The following is a 21,068-nucleotide window of genomic DNA, read 5'->3' on the forward strand; positions in this document are numbered from 1 at the left end:
GACTGACTGGAGCCTTCCCAGTGACTGTATGTTGTGGGTACCTCCTGTTGGTGGAACCTGGGTGAATGCAGTGTGTGACCAATATGCACTCCTTGTTGTGGTTTTCTGGTTTCTGGCATGAGAGACAAAGACTGAGACAGCCCTGCCCGAAACTGGCCTGAATGCAGTGTGTAGTGTTGAATGGCTGGGTACTTGTCCCAATCCACATTCCTTGTTGTGAGTGTCTGAAAGCGAGGAGTGTGGCCTGAATGCACTGTGTGCCTGATTGGCTGACTGACTGCATTAATGCCCCTCTGTATGATTGGCTGCTGAGTGTGTGCCAGCAGTGTGGATGAGAGACAGAATAGTATATCTGGGGACCTCTCACCACTGTTCAGGGGGTTCAGGAACGTTCAGAAGCGTTCAGAAGCATCCTGGAGCTGAGTCTCCACTCTAAGAGTAACTGGAACTGCTGATCCTCGACGTCCAGCTGGAGGAAGAAGACTTGCTGTGGCATTTGCTTCGACCGATCCGAAGGCTGCTGAAATCATCGAAGACTGACCCGAGAGAGGACCTGGTAAGGCGCCCTCTTCCCGTGCTCCGAGGGACCATCGAGCATCGCTCCATCTTCGCCGAAGCGCCCTGGAAGACAGACCCTCGAAAGGCTGCCGACCCGAGACGGGATCGCCGAGGAGATCGAAGTGAAGCACCCGGACATCGACGCCGTCGAAGTCCATTGCCGTCGACCAGGGTTCGCAGGTTTGTGTAACTGCTGGAGGCTCGTCGAAGTTGTGTTGCCCAGCCGTGGGAACCACTTGACGCCCTGCCGCCGACGACCGGAGCCGTCCGCTCCTTTGCCTAAGAACATTCGAATCGAAGGACTACCTCGTCCGCACCGTCGACCGCTTTGTCCTGCCGGAGAAAGTCGAGGACGACCAACGCGCCGAGGAGAAACCTGCCGGTGGGTTTCCCGCCACCCGAAGACCACAAAGACTCGAACGACTCGACGCCCTTGCTGGGCCTCCGTCTCCACAATCTTTGCGGTCCAGAACTATTGTCACCGAGGTGCCCCGCACGCCTCTGCCTTGCAGGACACCGACGCTCCGACGCCGACGAGCACCGCTCGGACGAAGCAGCCGCCTCATCATTGTTTGTCGACGGACGTTCGACGCCCCGTGCCTCTCGCTTGAAAGAGAAGGCATTCAAGAAGGGCCGTCGATTCCCCGTCGCCGAACACCGAGTTCCTCGACGTTTCTCGACGCCTCTCGACGATCCGTGACTCCCGCTTGAAAGGGGGGTCGCTCAAGAAGGATCTGTCGACGCCTCTTCGAAGAACTCGACTCCACCAGGTACATTGGGGGGGTAAAAACATTATAGGAGGGAATAAGACTTACAGAACAATATATGGACTGGGCTTGTGCTATATCTTTGTTTTACAGGTTGCCCAGGTGGGGGGATCTCCACACAGAACTGTGCCTAGTGGTAGGGGCCAGTATTCTGCCTATTGCTCAACCATCTTATTTTCTCTCCTCTCTCTATTGCTGGTTTCACTCTATTGATCTGTGTGACATTGTTACAGTATTGTTGATGCACTTTAATAAGATCTAGTACAAAGGGTGGTACCACTTTAGAATTGTATATATTTGCCATTGTTGATTTTCCAGAGTACAAAGTGAGTTATTGTGATAAGTGTACATAACCTTGACTATTGATTATATAAAGACTGTGTTCTAACCAATACAGTGTGTGGACATTCCTTTGTGGGGGCTTGGGGTACACTGTACTTAAGAACCAGCCTGCATCACCTCCTGAGAAGCTAGGCCTTGATTGCTCGTCCATTGCTACCGTATTAGAGAATCTTGGCCGGGGTCCTCTGTGCCTCTCCTCTACCATATAGAGAGCAGAAGTACAGACACCCCCCACCGGTTGAATTTCTCTTCATACCAAGGACCTGCACATCAGGAAGATAGCTAGAGAGGTAGGTGTTGGGTACAAACGAATGCTAAAGAGTGGCACAAAGTCAGAAGATGAACAAGAGAGAGGGGTGAGCCCTTCTGATCATGAGGCCAGAACATCCTTCTATTTTGGATGTGTCGGAGGAATGCACAAATGTAGCAGTGTTAGTATGTAAGTCAGCAGAGGTAACTGAGTAATGAGGTGTGATCCATGCCTAAGTAATGCACATGGCCACAAGAAGGTGGTTGCAAGAGTCAAAGGGGTTAGTTAGGAAAGAGTTATTTACAGATAGATTGGGCATTCCAGAGCCGAATGGAAAGGGCATTGGGAAGCAGTTGGGGGAGGATGGAATATTGCACGAGCTGCATGGGGGATAGATGAGGTTAGAGTAGACTATTCAGCTATGGGCTCTTTTGATGGTTGGGCATCAGAGAGAAACTTGACAGGCAGCATTAGAGAGTGAGGTGGAAGAGTTAAGGAGGGCAGTCCAGGGGGATGGGGTCGGCAGGGAATTTGAAAGTAGAGGGAGGGAAGTATCAATTGGAGTGAGGCATGCATTGTTGACAAATGTAGAGGAAGAGGAGTTATAGAGGAAAAGGCTAAAAAAGGGATGGGTTGAGCAGCAGGCTCTGTTTGTTAGGGATAAGGGTTAGTGTACACAGAATGTTTTAACAGACAGGTGAAGCCTCGCCAAAGGTAACCAAAATGCAGTATCGCAGTTTACAAATTGCTAATGGTAATTTGTAATGTTTGTAATTTGTAATTGTTTATTTATACAGAGCTTATTCACAGGTGGAGTGCTTCAAAGCGCTTGACCAGAATGCCAAATTGTTCAGGTTGAGCAGGGCTATAAGGTGGCCAAGAAGCAATATCACAGGTTAAGCAGGGCCACAGATAAACAGAATACACTATAACAGCTTAAGCAGCACAATAAGTGACGAATATGCAACAGCAGAGTTTAAACAGTGCCATAGGCAACTAAACTGCAATATTGTGTTAGGTAGAGCCATATGCAACCAAGATGGAATATCAATTGTTAAGCAGCACAATAGGCAAACAAAACACAATATCACTAATGTTAAAAGTTTATAGGTGAACCAAATAAAAGATCACAGGTTAAGCATGGCCGTAGGGGACTAAAACGTCACAGGTTGAGCATTGTCATGTGTAAACGCAATTAAATGTCACGGGTTGATCAGGGCCATAGGGGATCAAAATTCAATATCAGAGGTTAACCAGGGACATAAGTTGACCAACATGCACTATTATAGGTTAAGCTTGGCCAAAGGTGACCAGAGCGCAATACCATGGTTAAACAGGACAATAGGCAAATATAATACAATTCAGAAAAAGGTCTGTGAGGCCCTCTAGCGAGAACACATTCGGCCAAATAACCTGTTCTATGGGGAGGTGCCCACTTGGGAGGGTCTACAGCCATGTGACTGAAGACCCTCCTGACTGGCCACCTTCGCATAGAACAGGTTATTTGGCTGTAATCATTTTTTAGGAACCTGCAGATTCACCCTAGGTTACCCAGGGTAATCCAGACATGGACCCCTTGCTCATTGTGCTTAGAGAGCCACAGCTTCACCTCACTGATGAGGCCCACTAGGCTGAAGCACGTGTCTGGGGTTGCTGTTGGGGCTCTTGTGCAGAGAAGAATTGCCTAGCATTTTGGTGATGGACTGCTTAAGTGGGTGGGACCAGACTGATATGTAAATTCATATTTCTCCTCTGTGGTGAAAAGTACAGTGAGCTAAACGTGGCTGTAGACCCTCCTTGGTGGGCATATTCCTATAGGACAGGTTATTTGGCTGAGTTTGTTCTCAGTAGAGGGGCTCCCAGACCTTTTTAGAATTTTAGAAATGTGAGGTTTCACCTTACGTTACCCTGGGTAATCCAGGCATGGACCACTTCCTCACTATGCTTAGAGAAGCACAACTTCACCTCACTGACGAGGCCCGAATAGGCGAAAACACGTGTCTGGGGTTGCTGTTGGTACTCTTGCTCAGAGGCGAATCGCCTAGCAGTACTGGACTGCCTAAGTGGGTGGGACCAGACTAATATGCACATGGATATTTCTCCTGTGTGAAAAGGACAGTGAGCTAAAACGTGGTTGTAGGCCCTCCAGAGTGGGCTCCAAAACCATAAAACAGGTTATTTGACTGTGTTCGCTCTGGGTAGAGGGACTCCCAGACCTTTTAAAAGAAGAATTAGGAACTTGGGTTTTCACCCTAAATTACCCATGGTAATCCAGACATGGACACCTTGCTCACTGTGCTTAGAAGGGCACAGCTTCATCTCACGGATGAGGCCCGACAAGGCTGAAACACATGTCTGGGGTTGCTGTTGGTACTCTTGTTCAGAGGAAAATTGCCAAGCATTTTGGTGCTGGACTGCCTAAGTGGGTGGAACTAGACTGATATGCAAATGGTAATTTCTCCTCTGTTGGCACCTTTACATAGACCATGTTATTTGGCTGAGTGCGTTCTTGTCAGAGGGGCTCCAATTCCTTTTTGTTGAAACAAAATTCAATGTCAGAGGATAAGCAGGGCCAGAGGTGACCATACTGCACAGGTTGAGCATGTCCATAGGCAAACAGAATACGATATCACAGGTTATGAAGTGACATAGGAAGGCCGTAGGTGCCTAAATGAATTTCAGAAGTTAAGAAGGGTCATAGGCAGATATGTAGCCAGGATTGTCTAACAAGTGGGGCATGAAGCTAATGTAGTTAGGCCTACCACAGTGCCATTAACAACTGTAAATGACCACACAGTGCCGCTGAGTGGGCATTTACAGATTGTGGGTGGGCCTTGCCCGCTCAGATGCTACCCTGCCTATGCCTCTGACCGTAGGTGACCAAATCAAAACACAGGCTTAGTAGGGCCATATGTGATAAAAGATTTACAGAACATGTGGGTTTTAAGTGAACATGTCACCTGGATAATTTCGCCTCGGAGGCAATTTTCTCTCCTGACTCCTAAAATGCACTTCCAACATATACCAGGACGGGTGTCATTTGCAATTCTAAAATCCAGTCTAGGAATATGTGGCAAAGTGCTTCCTTGTAGTCAGAATATACATTTGAGTAAATATCGCCCCATGGTGCCATTTACAAGGCAATACTTTCACTGGATACCATGAGGTGGTGGTGTGGAACCATGGTACACATGGCCACTGGGCCAGGTACAGGCACGCCCAGTGGCCACCTCAGAAGTCTTGGCCCTGCAAACATGGCCCCTGCCATTTTGGAGCAACCATCTGTCTCCCAGACTGCCCAGGCCACAGAGGAATTTGATAGGCTGCCAGCCGCCTCATCACCAGAGATGCAACCTAGCCAGGAGGCGCAGCCGGGCTTCAGACAAGGTCAGAAGTTAAGGCCTCTATAACTCATCTCTGCCGGTCTCCTATTCCACCTCGAGACCAGCACCTCGCACCCATCTAGATGTGAACCATACTTCACTTACACCATTGCCTCCATGACCCAGGACCCTGCAAACATGGCCCCCACCCTTTTGGAGCAATCATCTGGCTCCCAGACTGCCCAGGCCACGGAGCAAGCTGATAGGCTGCCAGCCGCCTCATCACCGGAGATGCAACCTAGCCAGGAGGCGCAGTCAGCCTTCAGCACACAGCCAGAAATTAAGGCCTTTATCACTCGTCTCTGCCAGTCTCCGCTAGTGATGCAGAGCAATGCCTGGCCTACCGAAACACTCAGCTACGTTCACCCACTCTGCCTACCAAGGTAGGTCATACCCATCCTTAGCGATGCATGCCTTTGCTCGTTCCTGCTTGTAATGCCGTTTCCCGTCAGCCTGGACTCACCATCTCTACCTGACTGGAATCTCTACACGGTTACAACCTTCTTGATTGTTACACCGACTGGTAGTTCATACTATCTTACTGTACTTAATCCTGGTTCGCGTGCTCATTACTCACCTTGCACTACCTCCACGCTAATGCTATCCACTGCACCTGCCACTTTACTTCACTCTATCAGATCATATCGCCAAGCTTCAAGCGGTGCCAGGAACATGCCTAAACCATATTTGATTTAATTTAAACTTTGTACCATACTTGTTACTGGTCTATTCTTGCCAGTTCAACCCATAGTTGTGTTATGTAAAGTCAGCCTGCCATGGTATCCCAAGTGTGTCGCTGATACCTTATTGTTTTCAACAATGCCTCGCCCTATGTATGTAAGCCTCTAGACCCGCTCAAGTGCATTCACTGATAAATGTGCTTGCACTCTATTTGATTTATTCTGCAGGTCAATGCTGACTTCATATCGTGCTTGTCTATAACTTGGTCGTTCGTCTGCATTTATGTACACCTAATGTTACCCTCTATCGTCAGGCCTTCCATTATGCATACCTGATGTAGCCTTCCGTACCATGAGGCCGGGCTTTACCAGTCTATCCACCTATTTGATTTTGTCCTTGCACTATGCATGCCTGATGGAGCCTCCTGTACCATGAGGCCTGGCTTTACCAGTCTATGCACCTACAATATATTGACCTAGCATTATGCATGCCTGATGTAGCCTCCTGTACCATGAGGCCTGGTTTTACCAGTCTATGCACCTACTTTATTTTGACCATGCATTATGCCTGCCTGATGTAGCCTCCTGTACCATGAGGCCAGGCTTTACTAGTCTATGCACCTACTTGATTTAGTCCTTGCATTATGCATGTCTGATGTAGCCTCTTGTACCATGGGTCCTGGTTTTACCAGTTTATGCATGATAAACCAATTTCCCTGGGTCCTTTTGAAGAATAACATTTGTACTTTCTGTAACAAGTGCCCTGATGCCTGAGGGTTTGGTGAGCCGCTATATACATTAAAATAAAATAAAATCCCTTTAAGAAAGATTTGTACTCAATATTCTAGTTTTTATTAGGCCAATTTAACGTGCCTCTGAGAAAAAATGTTCAGTGGAGAGAAAGCGGGAGAGAGAGAGAAAAAGAGAGAAAGAAAGAGACAACGAGAGCGTGGATGGGAAGAAAGAGAGAACGAGAAAAAAAACAGATAGACAGTGAGGGACTAAGTTACTGGGAATACATAACAGGGAGTTTTTTTTATTAATGACAGTGCTGTAATGCCATCAAATGATTTCAACAAAGTGAGGCTGGCAGAATGGCTCGTGTCCCCAGAACACTAGACAGCATTGGGCCTGATTTTCACAAGCAATTTACAATGGGGCAGACCAACTGAGCAACGCTCTGTGAATCAGTCCGACTACCGATTATATAGTGAACATAGCGCACATGATAAACGAAAAACACTGCATTCCAGCGAAATATGGGATCTGAAGCCACTGCTGTCTTTTGATAACAGTGACCAAATATTTAGTAAATATAGAATTTGAATGGAGTATATACTACAGAAATTGAGCAACAGAGATATTAAGCTCATCATTATGTATTATATATTGATTCATTTTTACCTTATGAGCTTGATCCAAGGTCTGCTTTCTGTAGTCCAGCTCCTCGTCCAAATATCCTTTCTGTTTACTGAACAGTTCCTATGTAAATAGGTGAAACAGTATGTGGCTTACCTATTATGCTTAAGTTGAACACGCATACACGCACAGGTTTGATGAAAATGGGGGGAGTTTGAATTAGATTCTTACCTTTTCATGCTCAATGTCTATCATCTTTTGTTGCAGAGCCGCTTCTGTCACTTCAATCTGCTGCAGCCACTAAACAAGGAGAAGGAGGAATGTAATCCCACAATGCAGGAAAGAGAGGATCGTTGATGAACAATGATATACATCAGCTTGGCAACCAGAATGGTTTATTCTACTGAATGCAATTGTGTGATATGTGGAAAGTTATGTTTGTCCTACAATGGCCAAACCCAAATGCTGAAATTGTTTAAGGCTTCAGTGGTGACATTCAGCATTTAGTAATCTAGCGCACGCTCTCCTGAGTGAGGGATTAGGGTCCAGCAAAAGTGCTGTTGATAATATATAATAAAAGAAGGCAGCTACCTGCTGTGATAATGACTGCAATTCTCCATCACTGCCCCAGCCTGAGGGGTGATAGAGAAATCTCAGTCACCTAGGAAGGCTGAGTTCCTAATAATCAGTCCCAGATTTGAACATTCCCAAACAACTGCTGCCAATTGTTGATTAACCAGAGATGTAAACGAGGTTCTGTGATTAACAATTTTGCTTTTCTAGGGTTAGGTTTAAGCCAATTTTAGGTAATCCACACAGGGGTGGACTGGGAGCCAAAAGAGGCTGGAAATAATTTTCAAAGGGGCCCCATATCACACATTTTCTGCAAGAAAAGAGGACCAGGGTACAAAGGCATACCAGGAAATCTCCAGAGTTCCCTATTGGTCAGTCCACCACTGAAACCACATATTTGCCACCAGAATGCAGGATCTCAATCAGCCTGTTTGCAAAAATGTATTTGACACGTAAAAAACACATGAAGATTAATTTGCCCAAGACGAAAAATACACATTCAAAAGTGAAGGATTTAGAAGGGCCCAGGCAAACTGATGAGGCTAGTGGTTTACTTGAATTAAGAGAATAGAGGAGCATAGACATCACACATGATATATATAATCAGAAAATACAGAAATCCTCAAAGCTTGGTGATACAAGTTTAGGATCCAGGACTGAAACAAAGAGGGCTGGATGGCAAATAATGTCAACAATCCATTATTCGAATTGGCAAAACCGGGGGTCAACTCCACTGAATTGTATTAGCAACCAAAGATCAGCTGAACGAAAATTAGAAACAATTCTGCTTCTTTCATCGGTCTAGACCCATTCTGGAAAATATTCAGCAAGTTGGCATTCTCCAGGGGCCAACATATCATTGGCCCTCACGTTTGTTGGTTTATTTATTTATATAGGGAGGAACAATGCTCTTTAGATTACAAAATAATGTACAATTGATAAGAAATCGGATTTGATGGGAAGCAGTGAGCTTCTTACAATGGAGTGTGTACTAGTGACATTCTGACCAGGTTGTGGGGAGGAGTAAATGGAACAGTCACCAAGGACAATACATGTATTAAGGACAAACAACAATAGACATTTTTAAGTGCAGATAGGCGGAACGGACAGCTGTGTTGGGGATGCGACCATGATAGATGAAGTGCTAGAGTGGAGGCAGAGAAAGTGAGGGAGAGAGGGTAACTTAGAGGTGAGGAGGTAGGCTTTTACTTTGGTTTTGAACAAATCATTGTGCACCGTTTCTCTGATTTGTTGGGGAAGAGAATTCCATTCAAGTGGAGCAAGAAGAGAGAAAGAGCGGAAGCGAGAGGAAGCACAGGGAGGGAATGGAGAAGGGCACAAAGGCTTTGCCAGAACCACACCACAGCTGTGCATCACATTACAGTAAGAAACGCTGTTCCCAGGTGCAGTTTCAGTATTTGGGATAAGCATAACACACTTTGCCAAGGTGGCCAAGTTCACCCACTGCTCTGTTAAAGTCTTGGTGGTGCACACATGCTAATACTTTAAGTGCGGCTGCTTCCAGGTTGTTTGTCCAGCTACCCTCAACTGCATATGCAATAGGTACCAAGCCTCTGACAAATGTGAGGATTAGTCTGTGACTGCACCTCTCACTGGGGTTGTCACTTAGAAAGTATCTGTGACTCTATTTACATCATCACAAATGGCCCAGGGATGGTGCAATTTGCATCTGGATTACCTTATGGGTGATCCACAGACAGGGCATTCCCAACAGATTATAATTGTTTTGTGGGCAAATCTGTAGCACTTTCGGAGTCTATGGAGATGAACTAATATGAATATACCATGCTTATATGCAATGATAGCATACCCTCTTAACAAGGTGTGTCCGCAAAGTAATCGCAAGGGCTACTATTTTCTGTAAAACAGCAACAGGAATACGTATGTGTTTTATTTTGACTAAAAGTACATTTAAGGACCTGTATAAAGATGCAAAACTTTAAACAAATCAATCATTTTATTATTTGTGTGGTTAAGGGAGGTTTTCTTTAGTAGAGCTGTCTGTCTTGTTTCAAAGATGGATTCACGATCCCAGATAAATTGTAAAATCACAGTTTCGAAAAGATGAAAGGTCTGATTCATTTTCTTTTTTAAACTTTATTTTTCGTGATTTTGTACAAAACATAAACATTGCACCTAACGGGTGCCTACATAGCATAAACTACATCCAACGCCCCTTGCCCACCCTCCCCCTGCCCCCCGCGCCCAGTAGGATAAATGTAGGGATCGTTTACTTGGTTCCGTTGACACAAGTCCTTGATGTCGCCACTATAGAGTTTCGCTGTCTTATGCGCTGAGTTTATATGTCTGATATTTCTGAGTCCGAGGTTACAGCGCTGTTTAGCAGATATATTACGAAAGGTCCCCAAATGTCGGGGGGGGGCGTGCATGTACTGGCAGCATTTTTATGAATTCATTATCCATATCTTGGCAGTATAGAATGTCTTTCTTCCAGTCTTCGATCTTTGGCAGTGGGCCACGGCCCCAGGTCATAGCTACTCTCCTTCGTGCCAGTACCATGAGAAGGGCTGCTAATTTTCATGTTGCAGGCTGTAGCCGGTTTGTTAGACCGAGTTGGGCCCCAAGGGGTAGAGGGGTTACCTGTTCCCTATGATGTCTGCGGTTATCTGTATCACGGTGGTCCAAAATCGGTGTATTCCGGGGCAGTTCCAGGCTAGGTGGAAGAAGTCTGCGTTTGCGGTTGCGCACCTTTCGCATTGGGCTGACGATTCGCGGTGGGGTTTGTGTTTCATGGCTGGGGTGTAGTAGGTTTGATGTATGAAGTTGAAGTGAATTAGTTTGTATCGCGTGTTTAGCGCAACTTTTTGGGTTTGCCGGAGGATGTAGGTCCAGTCTTCATCTGGTATCGTTTCTTGGATGGCTATTTCCCATTTTTGCTTCACACGAGGGTCTATTGCTACTGTGTCGGTTAGCATGGACTTATATAGCTGTGATACTAGTCTCCCTTCTCCCTGGGCTAGGATAACGTTATGTAGTAAGTCCCATGTTGGAGGCTGTTGGGGAAATGAGGGAACAGCGTTTGTAAGGTGTGACGTAGCTGAAAGTAAAGTAATATGTCAAGGGAAATGTTTTCACCCCTGTCTTTAGCCATTTGGGGAGTTAAGAAGGTGCCATCTGGGAATAGGTCTCCAAAGGATTGGATGTTGACTGGCCATATTAGAAATACTTTTTCGTTTGTAAGGGGGATGTTGGGAATAAATCTGATCGGTAATAGGGGGGAGAATATTATATTTACCTCATATTTGCGTGCAAACCTTTTCCAGATCGTATACGTGGACAAGACAATGTGTTGTGTGGTACTGGGGTATGGCTATTGATGATGGCTCTAAGCAAGTTGGGGGATGCGAGGGCCCGTTCCACTTGAACGTGTGGACGAATGAAGTGTGTTGTATACCAATGGCTTAGGAATTGTGCTTGGGCTGCCCAATAATACTTCTCTATGTCTGGGAGTGCCAGGCTGCCGTGTGAGGTTGGTAGTGTTAGTGTTTTGTATGCTACCTGTGCTGGCTTTCCTGCCCATAACAATTCTAGGATGAGACTTTTGATTTTCTGGAGGAAGGACCTCGGGATTAGTAATGGAATATTCGTGAACAAATAAAGGAGTTTGGGGAGTATGACCATTTTAGTTAAGGAGGATCTACCCCATAATGTTAACAGAAGTGTTTTCCGTCTTTGAACTCATTCCTGCAGGGCATTTAGTGTCATTGCGTAGTTATCTTTATATATATCATTGTGGCTGAGGGACATATATTTACCCAGGTATCGAACTTTGGAGTTTTGCCATTTAAAGCTATGATCATCCCTGAACGCCCTGGTATTCGGATTTAAGGGAAATACAACTGATTTCGCATGGTTGGTTTTGAGGCCGGACATTTGGCTGAATTTGATCACTTCAGGCATTATAGGGTTAAGGTTGGTTTGTGGGTCGCTGACGAATAACATGACATCGTCGGCATAGAGGGAGACTATTAGCCTGTGGGGTCCTAGCTTGAGGCCTCTGTGTAATTGATTGGCTCTCAGCCTTGTCTAGTCGCGCGTTCTAGGGTAATGCTCGAGGATCTGGTGTTCCCCAATGTGATGTATGATCGGGGGTTGTTGTACAGTAACAAGACTAGCTTGTTAAAGAAATTCCCTAACCCCATTTGCCTGAGCGTCGAAAAAATAAAGGGCCATTCTACGAAATCAAAAGCTTTCTCAGCATCAAGTAGTACTGCTATTGCCTGTTGTGTGGGGTCAAGGGCTTCTATTACGCGAATAGTCTTCTAATGCCGTATGTTGTGCTGCGCCCTGGGATAAAACAGGCTTGATCGGCGAGTACTAGGGCTGGCATGAGGGGGAGTAATCGTGTTGTCAGAATTTTGGCCAGGATCTTGTTGTCCAAATTAATCAAGGATATTGGTTTGTAGGATGCACAGTCTTCTGCGGGTTTGCCTTCTTTGTGCACTACCATTATATTGGCTTCACGCATTGTTGGGGGGAGGCTTCCCCGTTCTATTGATTCCTCATAGATGCGAAGCAGAAGAGGGGCAATGATGGTCGCATGGGCTTTGTAAAACTCTCCTGTGAGTCAGTCGGGACCTGGTGCTTTAGTGTTAGGGAGAGATTTAATTGCTTCTAGGATTTCCTCTGAAGTTATAGGTGTGTTTAGGGGTTCACGTAGCTCCGCGGCTACCCAGTACAGTTCTGTGTCGTTTAGGAAATCTCACATCAACTCTGGGTCAGTGCTACCTCTAGAGCTGTAGAGGTTTTGATAAAAGTTATGGAATACGTTGGCTATCTCTTCTTCTGTGTAGAACGTTGTCCCTTGTGCGTTTTTGATGTGATCCACTCTGGTAGGGGTTTTGTCTATTGTCAATAACCGGGCCAATAATGCGCCTGGTTTTTGTCCTTCTCCGTATTGGCGAACTTGGTGTCTGTGCCAGAGGAATTTTAGTTCGCGTTCAGCCATTTCTTTGAATTTGAGTAGCTCTAGTTCTTTTAGGCATTTTTCACTGTTGGCCAGCTCATTGTGTATTAGTTTTAGTATGCCATTCTCTTTTGCTAGACATACTCCTCTAGCATTTTAGTGTTTCCCATATGGTACTGGCCGAGTCCAAAGAGGTCCGATTTATTTCTAAGAATGATGTTATTTCTTGCCGTAGTTCTGGTGCGAATACGCTGTCGGTTAAAGAACTGGGTTTAAACCTCCAGTTGAGCCCGGGTGTTGCAGTTCTGGCTAGCGTGGCCTCTAGTGTCACCATGGAGTGATCCGAGAAGGTTCGCGGGAGGATTTGGCTCATCCCCCATTTGAATGTGCCTTGGGTAGATGCTAGGATATAGTCTATCCGAGAGCTGGTTTTGTGAACCGCTGAGTGGAAGGTGTATTCTCTTGCATCATGGTTATATTGTCGCCACGTGTCAGATAGATTGAATGTTTGACAGATTTATTTAATTTGAACGCTTGCTTTGGATGGGCTTCCGGCTGTGTTGTGAGACTTGTCTATTCTGGAGTCCAATGCAGTGTTGAGGTCCACTCCCCAAATGATGGACGTTGCGTTAACCTTTCCTAGTTGGGTCATGACCCAGTTATAGTTGTCCGGGCCGTCAGTATTGGGGGCATATGAGTTTACTATGACTACTTCCTTCCCTGCCAGAATTCCCTTTACAAGTAAGGCTCTTCCTTCTGTGTCTTTCTTTGAATCGATAAGGCTAAAATTAGCCCTTTTGTCAATTAAAATTGCAACACCTCTGGCGTAGGCTGAGTATGACAAAAAATATCTGTGGCATCCCCATGATTTGGCCCAATGTTGTTCAGAGGATGGGAGGAGCTGGGTTTCTTGTAGTATCGCGATATTGATTTTGTGGCATCGTATTTATTGGAGGATCCTCCTGGTTTTTGCTGGTTGGTTGCCGCCACAAATGTTCCAGGGGGCAATTTTCAACGGCATCACTGACATCCTAGAGAATGATTAGATATGAATCTGCTTTGAGCGTTAGGACGTGTCTGGGGTATGGTTGGGTAACGGCGATTGTTGGAGATTGCTTTCTTATGGATAATGTTCAGTTGTGTGGGCATAGTGGTAAGTGGGCGAGCAGCAAAAGGCGTCTTCGTTGAACTAACTTCCCTCCCTGGCATGGACAACCCCCAACTGGCCCACAGTGAACGTTCCCTATTAAACCAAACAGTCATTTTAGCTGCGCTCGGGGCGCTGGTAGCCTCCCAAGAGAGGGCGGCTCCATGCTACTGATGTAGATTGGATCTGTGGTGTTTGTTTTGTGAAGTCCGTGGTGACACGGTGTCTTTGTTTTGCATTTCCTACAATGTGGTTTTATGGCGGATCTTTCCTCATCTGGTCTCTTCTTTGTGGTCTTCCGCTATTTGACGCAGGTTTGCATCCGGCGCGATCTAGGAAGTCACTAGTTTCTTCTGGTGTGTTAAAGAACTGGGTTCTGCCTTCATGTTGAATGCGGCGCTTTGCTGGGAAGAGCATTGAATATTGTATTTGATTGTCTTGCAGTCCTCGCTTTACGGCTGTAAACGATCTTCTTTGTGCCTGGACTGCCTGGGAGAAATCCAGGAAAAATTTGATACTATCCCCTTCGAATTGAAGTTCTCCTTTTTCGCTGGCCGCCCTTAGTATTGTGTCGCGGTCTTTTTAATTTAATAGTTTTGCTATGATAGGCCTGGGGTTCGCTCCTGGAATTGGTCTCGTGTTGGGGATCCTATGTGCTCTTTTACCACGAACAGTTTGGATAGTGTCTCCACTCCGAATAGTTTGATACAGATTCTCTCCACATGTTCTTCCATTTTAATCTTAAGTTGTTGTTCTCTGACCCTGACAATTCTAACATTGTTCCTGCGCGAACGTCCCTCCAAATCCTCATTCTTGGCGCACACGATTTTCATTTGTGTTTCTAGCGAGGAAACTCTAGAGGTTAGGGAGATAGATAGCCCTGTCATCAAGGTCTGACACTCGCTGCTCAACTCTGTCAAGTCTTTCTGCATGTTTGTCTAATCGGTGTTGGAGCAGGTCAACTTTTGCAGAGAGCGTATCTAGTTTGCTACCCAGGCCTCCAATTTCTGCTTTCAGGTCTAGTAGGATTTCTCTGATATCAAAATATTGTGTTTCTTCTTCTTCCTGGGGAGGCACTTATGTAGGTGATTGTGGTCTACTGTTGGGGTTTGATGCCTTAGAGGAGGAGCTGGTTTCGAAGTTCAATTTTCTTTGCGACTTATCCGTCCTCCCCATTGCTAGTATTGATGTGGTTATTTTCCACTCAGAAGGTGTTCTGGGGCTGGTTTGAGATCATTGACTGGGTGACTGGGCTTGTGTCCGATGACTCGCCACACTGCTGTTGGTGGGATGAGCAGCTCAATGGCTAGGATTTGGAGGTCTGGGGGAGACACGCTCTTCGCCGGTTCTCCTCGACTCCTGGGGGCCGCTCCGGGTGCTGCTACTGCAAGCTTGGCAGTGTGCCGCGGTGGTCTGGATACATCGGATGCATGTGTCTTCAGCTCTCCAGATGTTTTACTCCCAGACATCGGGTTGCTGCGCGGTGGGCCACTCACGTCACGGAGGTCTGTCGGGCTACGGATGGAGGCCACGGCCCTGTTACGGGAGGGGGGTGCTTCCCCACTGGATAACTAGGCAATTTGGCAAGCCACAGATGGGAGAAGGGTTGTGTCTTGTACCACCCTGCCCCGTGAGTTTGCCGGTGACGCTGGATGGCGTTCTTAACACCACAGATGCTGCGAATTTTCAGGATTGGTGCATGAGCTGCACGGAGCTCACTGGGAGGCTGCCATCTTTGACGGCTCTCTAGCGCCCTCTCTAAAGGTCTGATTCACGGAAAAGAGCACATTATTCCAGCAAGGGGCGCGTGCCAAGAACGACACTGCACAAGTCTGCATGCATAAGTAAATCTGCGCGTTCTGCGTATTCATGGATTCAAACGCAGATTTCTAGCTGATCCACAAAGGTAATTGAGCTGCACAAGGAGCGCCCACAAGGTGCTGCGCGGGCCAAAAACATTGCTGTCGACCAGCCTTTCTGCAAAGTTCTGCATCCACCTCTGACACAACATCTAGCACCCCAGCCACTCAGCGCGATGTTCCATGTAAGTAACGGCTGTACCCCAGCTACCCTGTGCGCAGTCCCACGTAAGTAATGCTGCACCCCCAGCTACTATGCATGAGGTCCGACATAAGTAACAGCTGCACCCCAGCTACTCTGCACGAGGTCCCATGTAAGTAACGGCTTCACCCCAGCTACTCTGCACAAGGTCCCACATGAGTAACGCCTGCACCCAGGCTACTCTGCTTGAAGTCCCACATAAGTAATGGCTGTACCCCTGCGAACTGTCCCCCCTACTCATGCTGCAAACACACTGCTGGCACATACCCGACTGCACAGCAGCCCCCTTATGGCCAGACACCACCCACCAGCTCCCCTCACCTCTGACACCACCCCTAGGCATCTCCCTCAAGTGCTGACCCCAGCCACCAGTGCCCCTCACCTCCAACACTACCCCAGGCAGCCCCCTCAGGTCCACACACAACCCACCAGCCCCCCTCACCTCTGACACCACCCCTAGACAGCCCCCTCAGATACTGACACAACCCAACTGACGTCCTCACCTCTGACGCTACCTCAGACAGCCCCCTAAGTTCCAGACACAACCCACCAGCCCCCCTCACCTCCAACACCACCCCCAGGCAGGCCCCTCAAATAATGGCACCACCCACCAGCCCCCTCACCTCTGACACTACCCCAGGAAGCACCCTCAGGTCCACACACAACCCACCAGCCCCCTCACCTACGACATCAACCCCAGGCAGCCCACTCAGGTCCACACACAACCCACCAGCCCCCTCATCTCCAACACCACCCACTGACAGCCCCATGTACTGACATCACCCACTAGCCCCCCTCAACCCTGACGGCAACCCAGCCTGGCCCTGCCACATAACCCCCCTACCAGTTCAATATTGGACAACAACTTACCTCAACTCCACTGGGCTGCCACCAACATGAACCATACTGGCCACATACCCACACATAGACATGACAACTGGGGGCACTGATGCAGAATCTATATGTATAGCTCATCACAGTGGCACAGCAGCAGCACAGCAGAATGTAGCACCAGTGACACAGTGAAAGCACCATGTACATGTGACACAGTAAAGCCATGCAATTCAATGTGATGTATCATTGTGCCCATGTGCCATTGCAATTGCCCAAAGTGATGTAGGTGAATGACCAAGGAGGACACAAGTCCAAGACATCACTGATAGGACAGAGCCACATGTAATGTGAGAGCAGAGTAGCATGCAACAATCAATGAATGAAGGTAGGAAAGCATAGCATTCAAATGCCCTGCAACTAACACAAGTCGAACAGCCATGTGGCAGGGTGATGCAAAGGAGGTCTGGCAGTGTGTGAGACAAGCAGATGGATGATGTGTAAAGCCAGATATAAACTAACTCACATGTGATGATGAAGCATTCCAGTGGCAGATGTGCAGCATGACATGAGAGCACCCCCTGGCTCGTACATGATGTGTGTAGGTGAGTGGCCATGCATTGGGACACAACCCCCACAACCCCACGATTGATGAGTGCATGACCACAGTTAGGCCCCCAACCCATGTCACCGTCACTTAACAAATGCATATGGAAATGAAACCAAACAAAATGCAGCACATGAACAAACTGTGTGATGAACAAAGATAAAACTGTATTAAAAATGTATACACTGCAAACTATATGGAAGGAGGAGATATCCAAGGAGAAACATGGAACAAATTAAAAATAATAAAATCAACACAATGAAATATATACATGGGCAGTGGGCTCAATAGTCCCTCATTAAATCCTCCATCGCAGAGTCACATTCATTGTCCTCCACTTGGATGTGGACACTGTCCTGACCTGGATGACTTGCAGACTCTCCCTCAACCTCCACACCTCCTCCTCCTTATCCCTGCAAGCCTCCTCTAGTATGGACACCCGCCACTGTGTCCTTCCTTCCATCTCCTTTGCCCTTGACATAGAAACCTATGCCATCCTCGCCCGCTGCCTCTCGGTCATCAGAAGCATTCTAAAGTTCATGCCGATGCACACCAAATCGCGAAAGCACCTGCGCTCCTCCTGCCAGGTGACTTTACGTTGCTGATCTGCTTGCCTCCTTGATGTTGATGGTCTCTGCAAGGATTTCCCTAGGCCACTCCTATACTGCTGCTGCCTGGCCAAGCATACACTGTGCAAGTACCCCCGCCATCTGGATGTTGTAGCACGGGGGGCACAGCACCAGCACTGTCCTGATTTGCTAGCTGTCCCACTGATCCCTGTCCCTGTGCAGGTGCCTGGTCAGGCACAGCGACCACCACCTCTATACTTGCTGGGACTTCCATCTCAGGCAGAGAGGTGCTGACCACCAGATTGGGCGGTGTGGGTAGGTTGGAGTAGAGGGGGCCGTTATAGAAAGTGGCAAGGAAGGCCCCCCGGAGGAGGAATGAAGTACAGAGGAGGCAGTGGAGGAGGGGACAACTGAATGTGTCAGTGCACAGAGACCACCTGAGAGCAGCGTATGTGGCAGCAGGCCCAGGTAATAGTCAGCCATCAATTTGTGATGCTTTGAGTGCTCGGAACACAAAGCTCCCACATCATCACAAATCGAGGCCGTCCGCCGTGCAATCCCAGCCAGCAGGGCATGCGTCATCTCGGGGTGATCCCTGTGGCCCCAAGTGGGGGAACGGTCTGGGTGGAGGCATCTACGATGGTGGTCATTGCTGCATTAGGTGGAGCACGGACAGGAGGTTGGGCAGCTCCCTCCATGGTGCACTGCACATCCTCCTGTATCTGACCCAAAGGTGCAGCCTGAACACCCTCCTGGAGGCCCCCACTCAACCCAATGTGCTGGACTTCACCTGCCTCCTCCTCCACCACCACCTCCATCTCCCTGGATGACTCTAGAGAGTTTTCCTCCCAGGATGGCCCCTCTGTTTCCGTACCCTGGTGCACAGCCAGTGAGAAGCCCCCCACCACAACAACCTCCTGGGATGTACTCAAAGCAACTCCGCCAATGGAACTTGCGCTCCCCCAGCCAAATCACCCTCAGATGATATGGAGTCAAGTCGGGCATTGCGATAAGTAACCGCAGTCAATGGATGTGTGTCATAAACAAAAAAAACATGACTAATCATGCAGCATGTATCAACCATGAACTGACACAAACACACAATGCACAGACACATGTACATGGCCAGGCAAACTGCAATGCAAATGATGCATGAATCTCGTGCAGAGGCACAATCACAGTCATGCCCATGCACATGTCCAAAAACCACATTCTACATTGGCCAACAATACATCACCAAAAACAGGTGATGCCACCATACCAATGAACAAGAAACACAAGAATGAGATGCAGCCATGTTCATGTAAATATCACCAGGGCACATGGCCACAGACACACAGTCACCAATGGGCACATGCAACAGCATGACCTGCAAGCAACATGTCATGGCACACATACCAGTGAACAAATTGCATGTCAAAGGTGCCACACATGGACTCGTACATCATGCGTGTCACTTACATGCCCACAACATAGCATGTCCACATCTCTCAAGACCAAGCACTTGCTCCATGTGCACACACTGCACGTGCCCAAGTACAACAAGCCATACATGCTCAATCTTCCAATACTCATGTAAATGCCAGTATACAATGTCTGACGCCAGAAATGCCCAGCATTGGCATGAGGCAGCAATCAGCTGTGTCTCAAAACACACACAAGCCACAAACAGGATGTTGCATCTCCGAACATGCATGCCACAAATATGCTGTACAGCATTGCCCCACATGGGAACTCACCAGCAGCATCCAGATGACTTCTCCAGGCCAAGCTCTGGGAGTGGAAGTCTGAATAGAACCTTTGAAGTACCTGCAGCACAGTCTGGTTGAACCATTGTCAGCCAGCACAGTACACCTCCACATTGGGTTCCGTTTCGTGCAACATCACCACCTTGGTATGGCTACGGGTCTTGAGGTCGTCCCAATACTTACGGATCATGTTCCTGGGGCAGACTGCCACCCCCTCCGCATTGATGCCAGCCGTGATCTTGTCCCAGATTCTCAGCCTTGCGTCGGTGCCCAGCTGCATAGCTGGGTTGAAGAGGGCATCACAGGCACCCAGGACCAAATCCACCAGGATGCCAACTTCAGTGTTGGTGAAGTTGGCAGCCCTATGCCTCGATGTGGGGTGCTCTCCTCCCCAGATGACGTGGATGGGGCAGACATGGTACCCTCGAGGCATGTATGGGATTCCTAGGACCTGGGTAGCTGCTGTGCAGCTTCAGTGGTGTTGGCAGATGTGGAAGTCCCAGCAAGTAAAGAGGAGTTAGTTTGTGGCCCAACATAGGAGTCCAGGCAAACACAGGGAAGCTGGCACACTAAGACAGTGCTTGTTGCAGGCTGGCTTTCACTCTCGAGCAGGTAGCAGCAGTATAAGAGTGAGGGAGGCAAAGCAGGGCCAGAGGAGGGAAAATCAGCAGTAGGCAGGAGGAACAGTGTTGTGTGTCTTGTATCCGCAGCAGCCAACAGCAGAGTGAAGACCCTTAATGTGTAAGTTACATCCTGCGTGCGGCACACCTACACAGCTCACGGCAATGATGGGGTGATATAAGGTGCATGACGCGGATCACTAGTTGTGTGTGTGAAGGTTGCAGTCCTCATGAGTTTCTCAGACGTATTATGTTGTGCTACGAAATCCTTCCCTCAGGTACTGCACACTGCATCTTTCTGGAGCGGGGGTTTGCATCTGTTTTTGTGCTTCTTCAGGGGCCTACGGTGTGGTGTGAATGTGTCCATCTCTGGGTGCCTCTGTGTATCGCGTACCACTTTTATTTACCTTATGGAAGCTTTCTGGGTGTCGTGTATGCTATTTTAAAGTTTGTGAGTGCCTCTGCGTATTGCATGCCACTTTTTTCACTTTTTGTAAGGTTTCCCGGTATGGCAAATGCAATTTCTTATCGCGTACCATATTTTCTCCCTTATGGGGTACATTTGAGCCTTGCTGGACCGCAAATCTATGTCACAGATCACGTAGACTGTTCCCTCACTCATATT

At 47.7% G+C, this 21,068-nt stretch overlaps 1 protein-coding gene across 15 annotated transcripts in view; it reads right to left on the reverse strand.

Annotated features, from left to right (window-relative positions):
• The window catches only part of JAKMIP3 (Janus kinase and microtubule interacting protein 3), a 2,072,678-nt gene that overhangs the window by 439,934 nt on the left and 1,611,676 nt on the right, over positions 1 to 21,068 (reverse strand). For all 15 annotated transcript variants that reach the window (XM_069611426.1, XM_069611425.1, XM_069611424.1 and 12 more), the window contains 2 exons: positions 7,571 to 7,639; positions 7,385 to 7,462 (listed from right to left, as the gene is read on the reverse strand). In XM_069611426.1, the coding sequence (XP_069467527.1) occupies positions 7,385 to 7,462; positions 7,571 to 7,639 (147 nt within the window). The remainder of the gene's footprint in view (positions 1 to 7,384; positions 7,463 to 7,570; positions 7,640 to 21,068) is intronic.

The sequence above is a fragment of the Ambystoma mexicanum genome, chromosome 8 (assembly GCF_040938575.1).
Source record: "Ambystoma mexicanum isolate Mex_15411 chromosome 8, UKY_AmexF1_1, whole genome shotgun sequence".
In the NCBI taxonomy this organism is placed as follows: Eukaryota; Metazoa; Chordata; class Amphibia; order Caudata; family Ambystomatidae; genus Ambystoma; species Ambystoma mexicanum.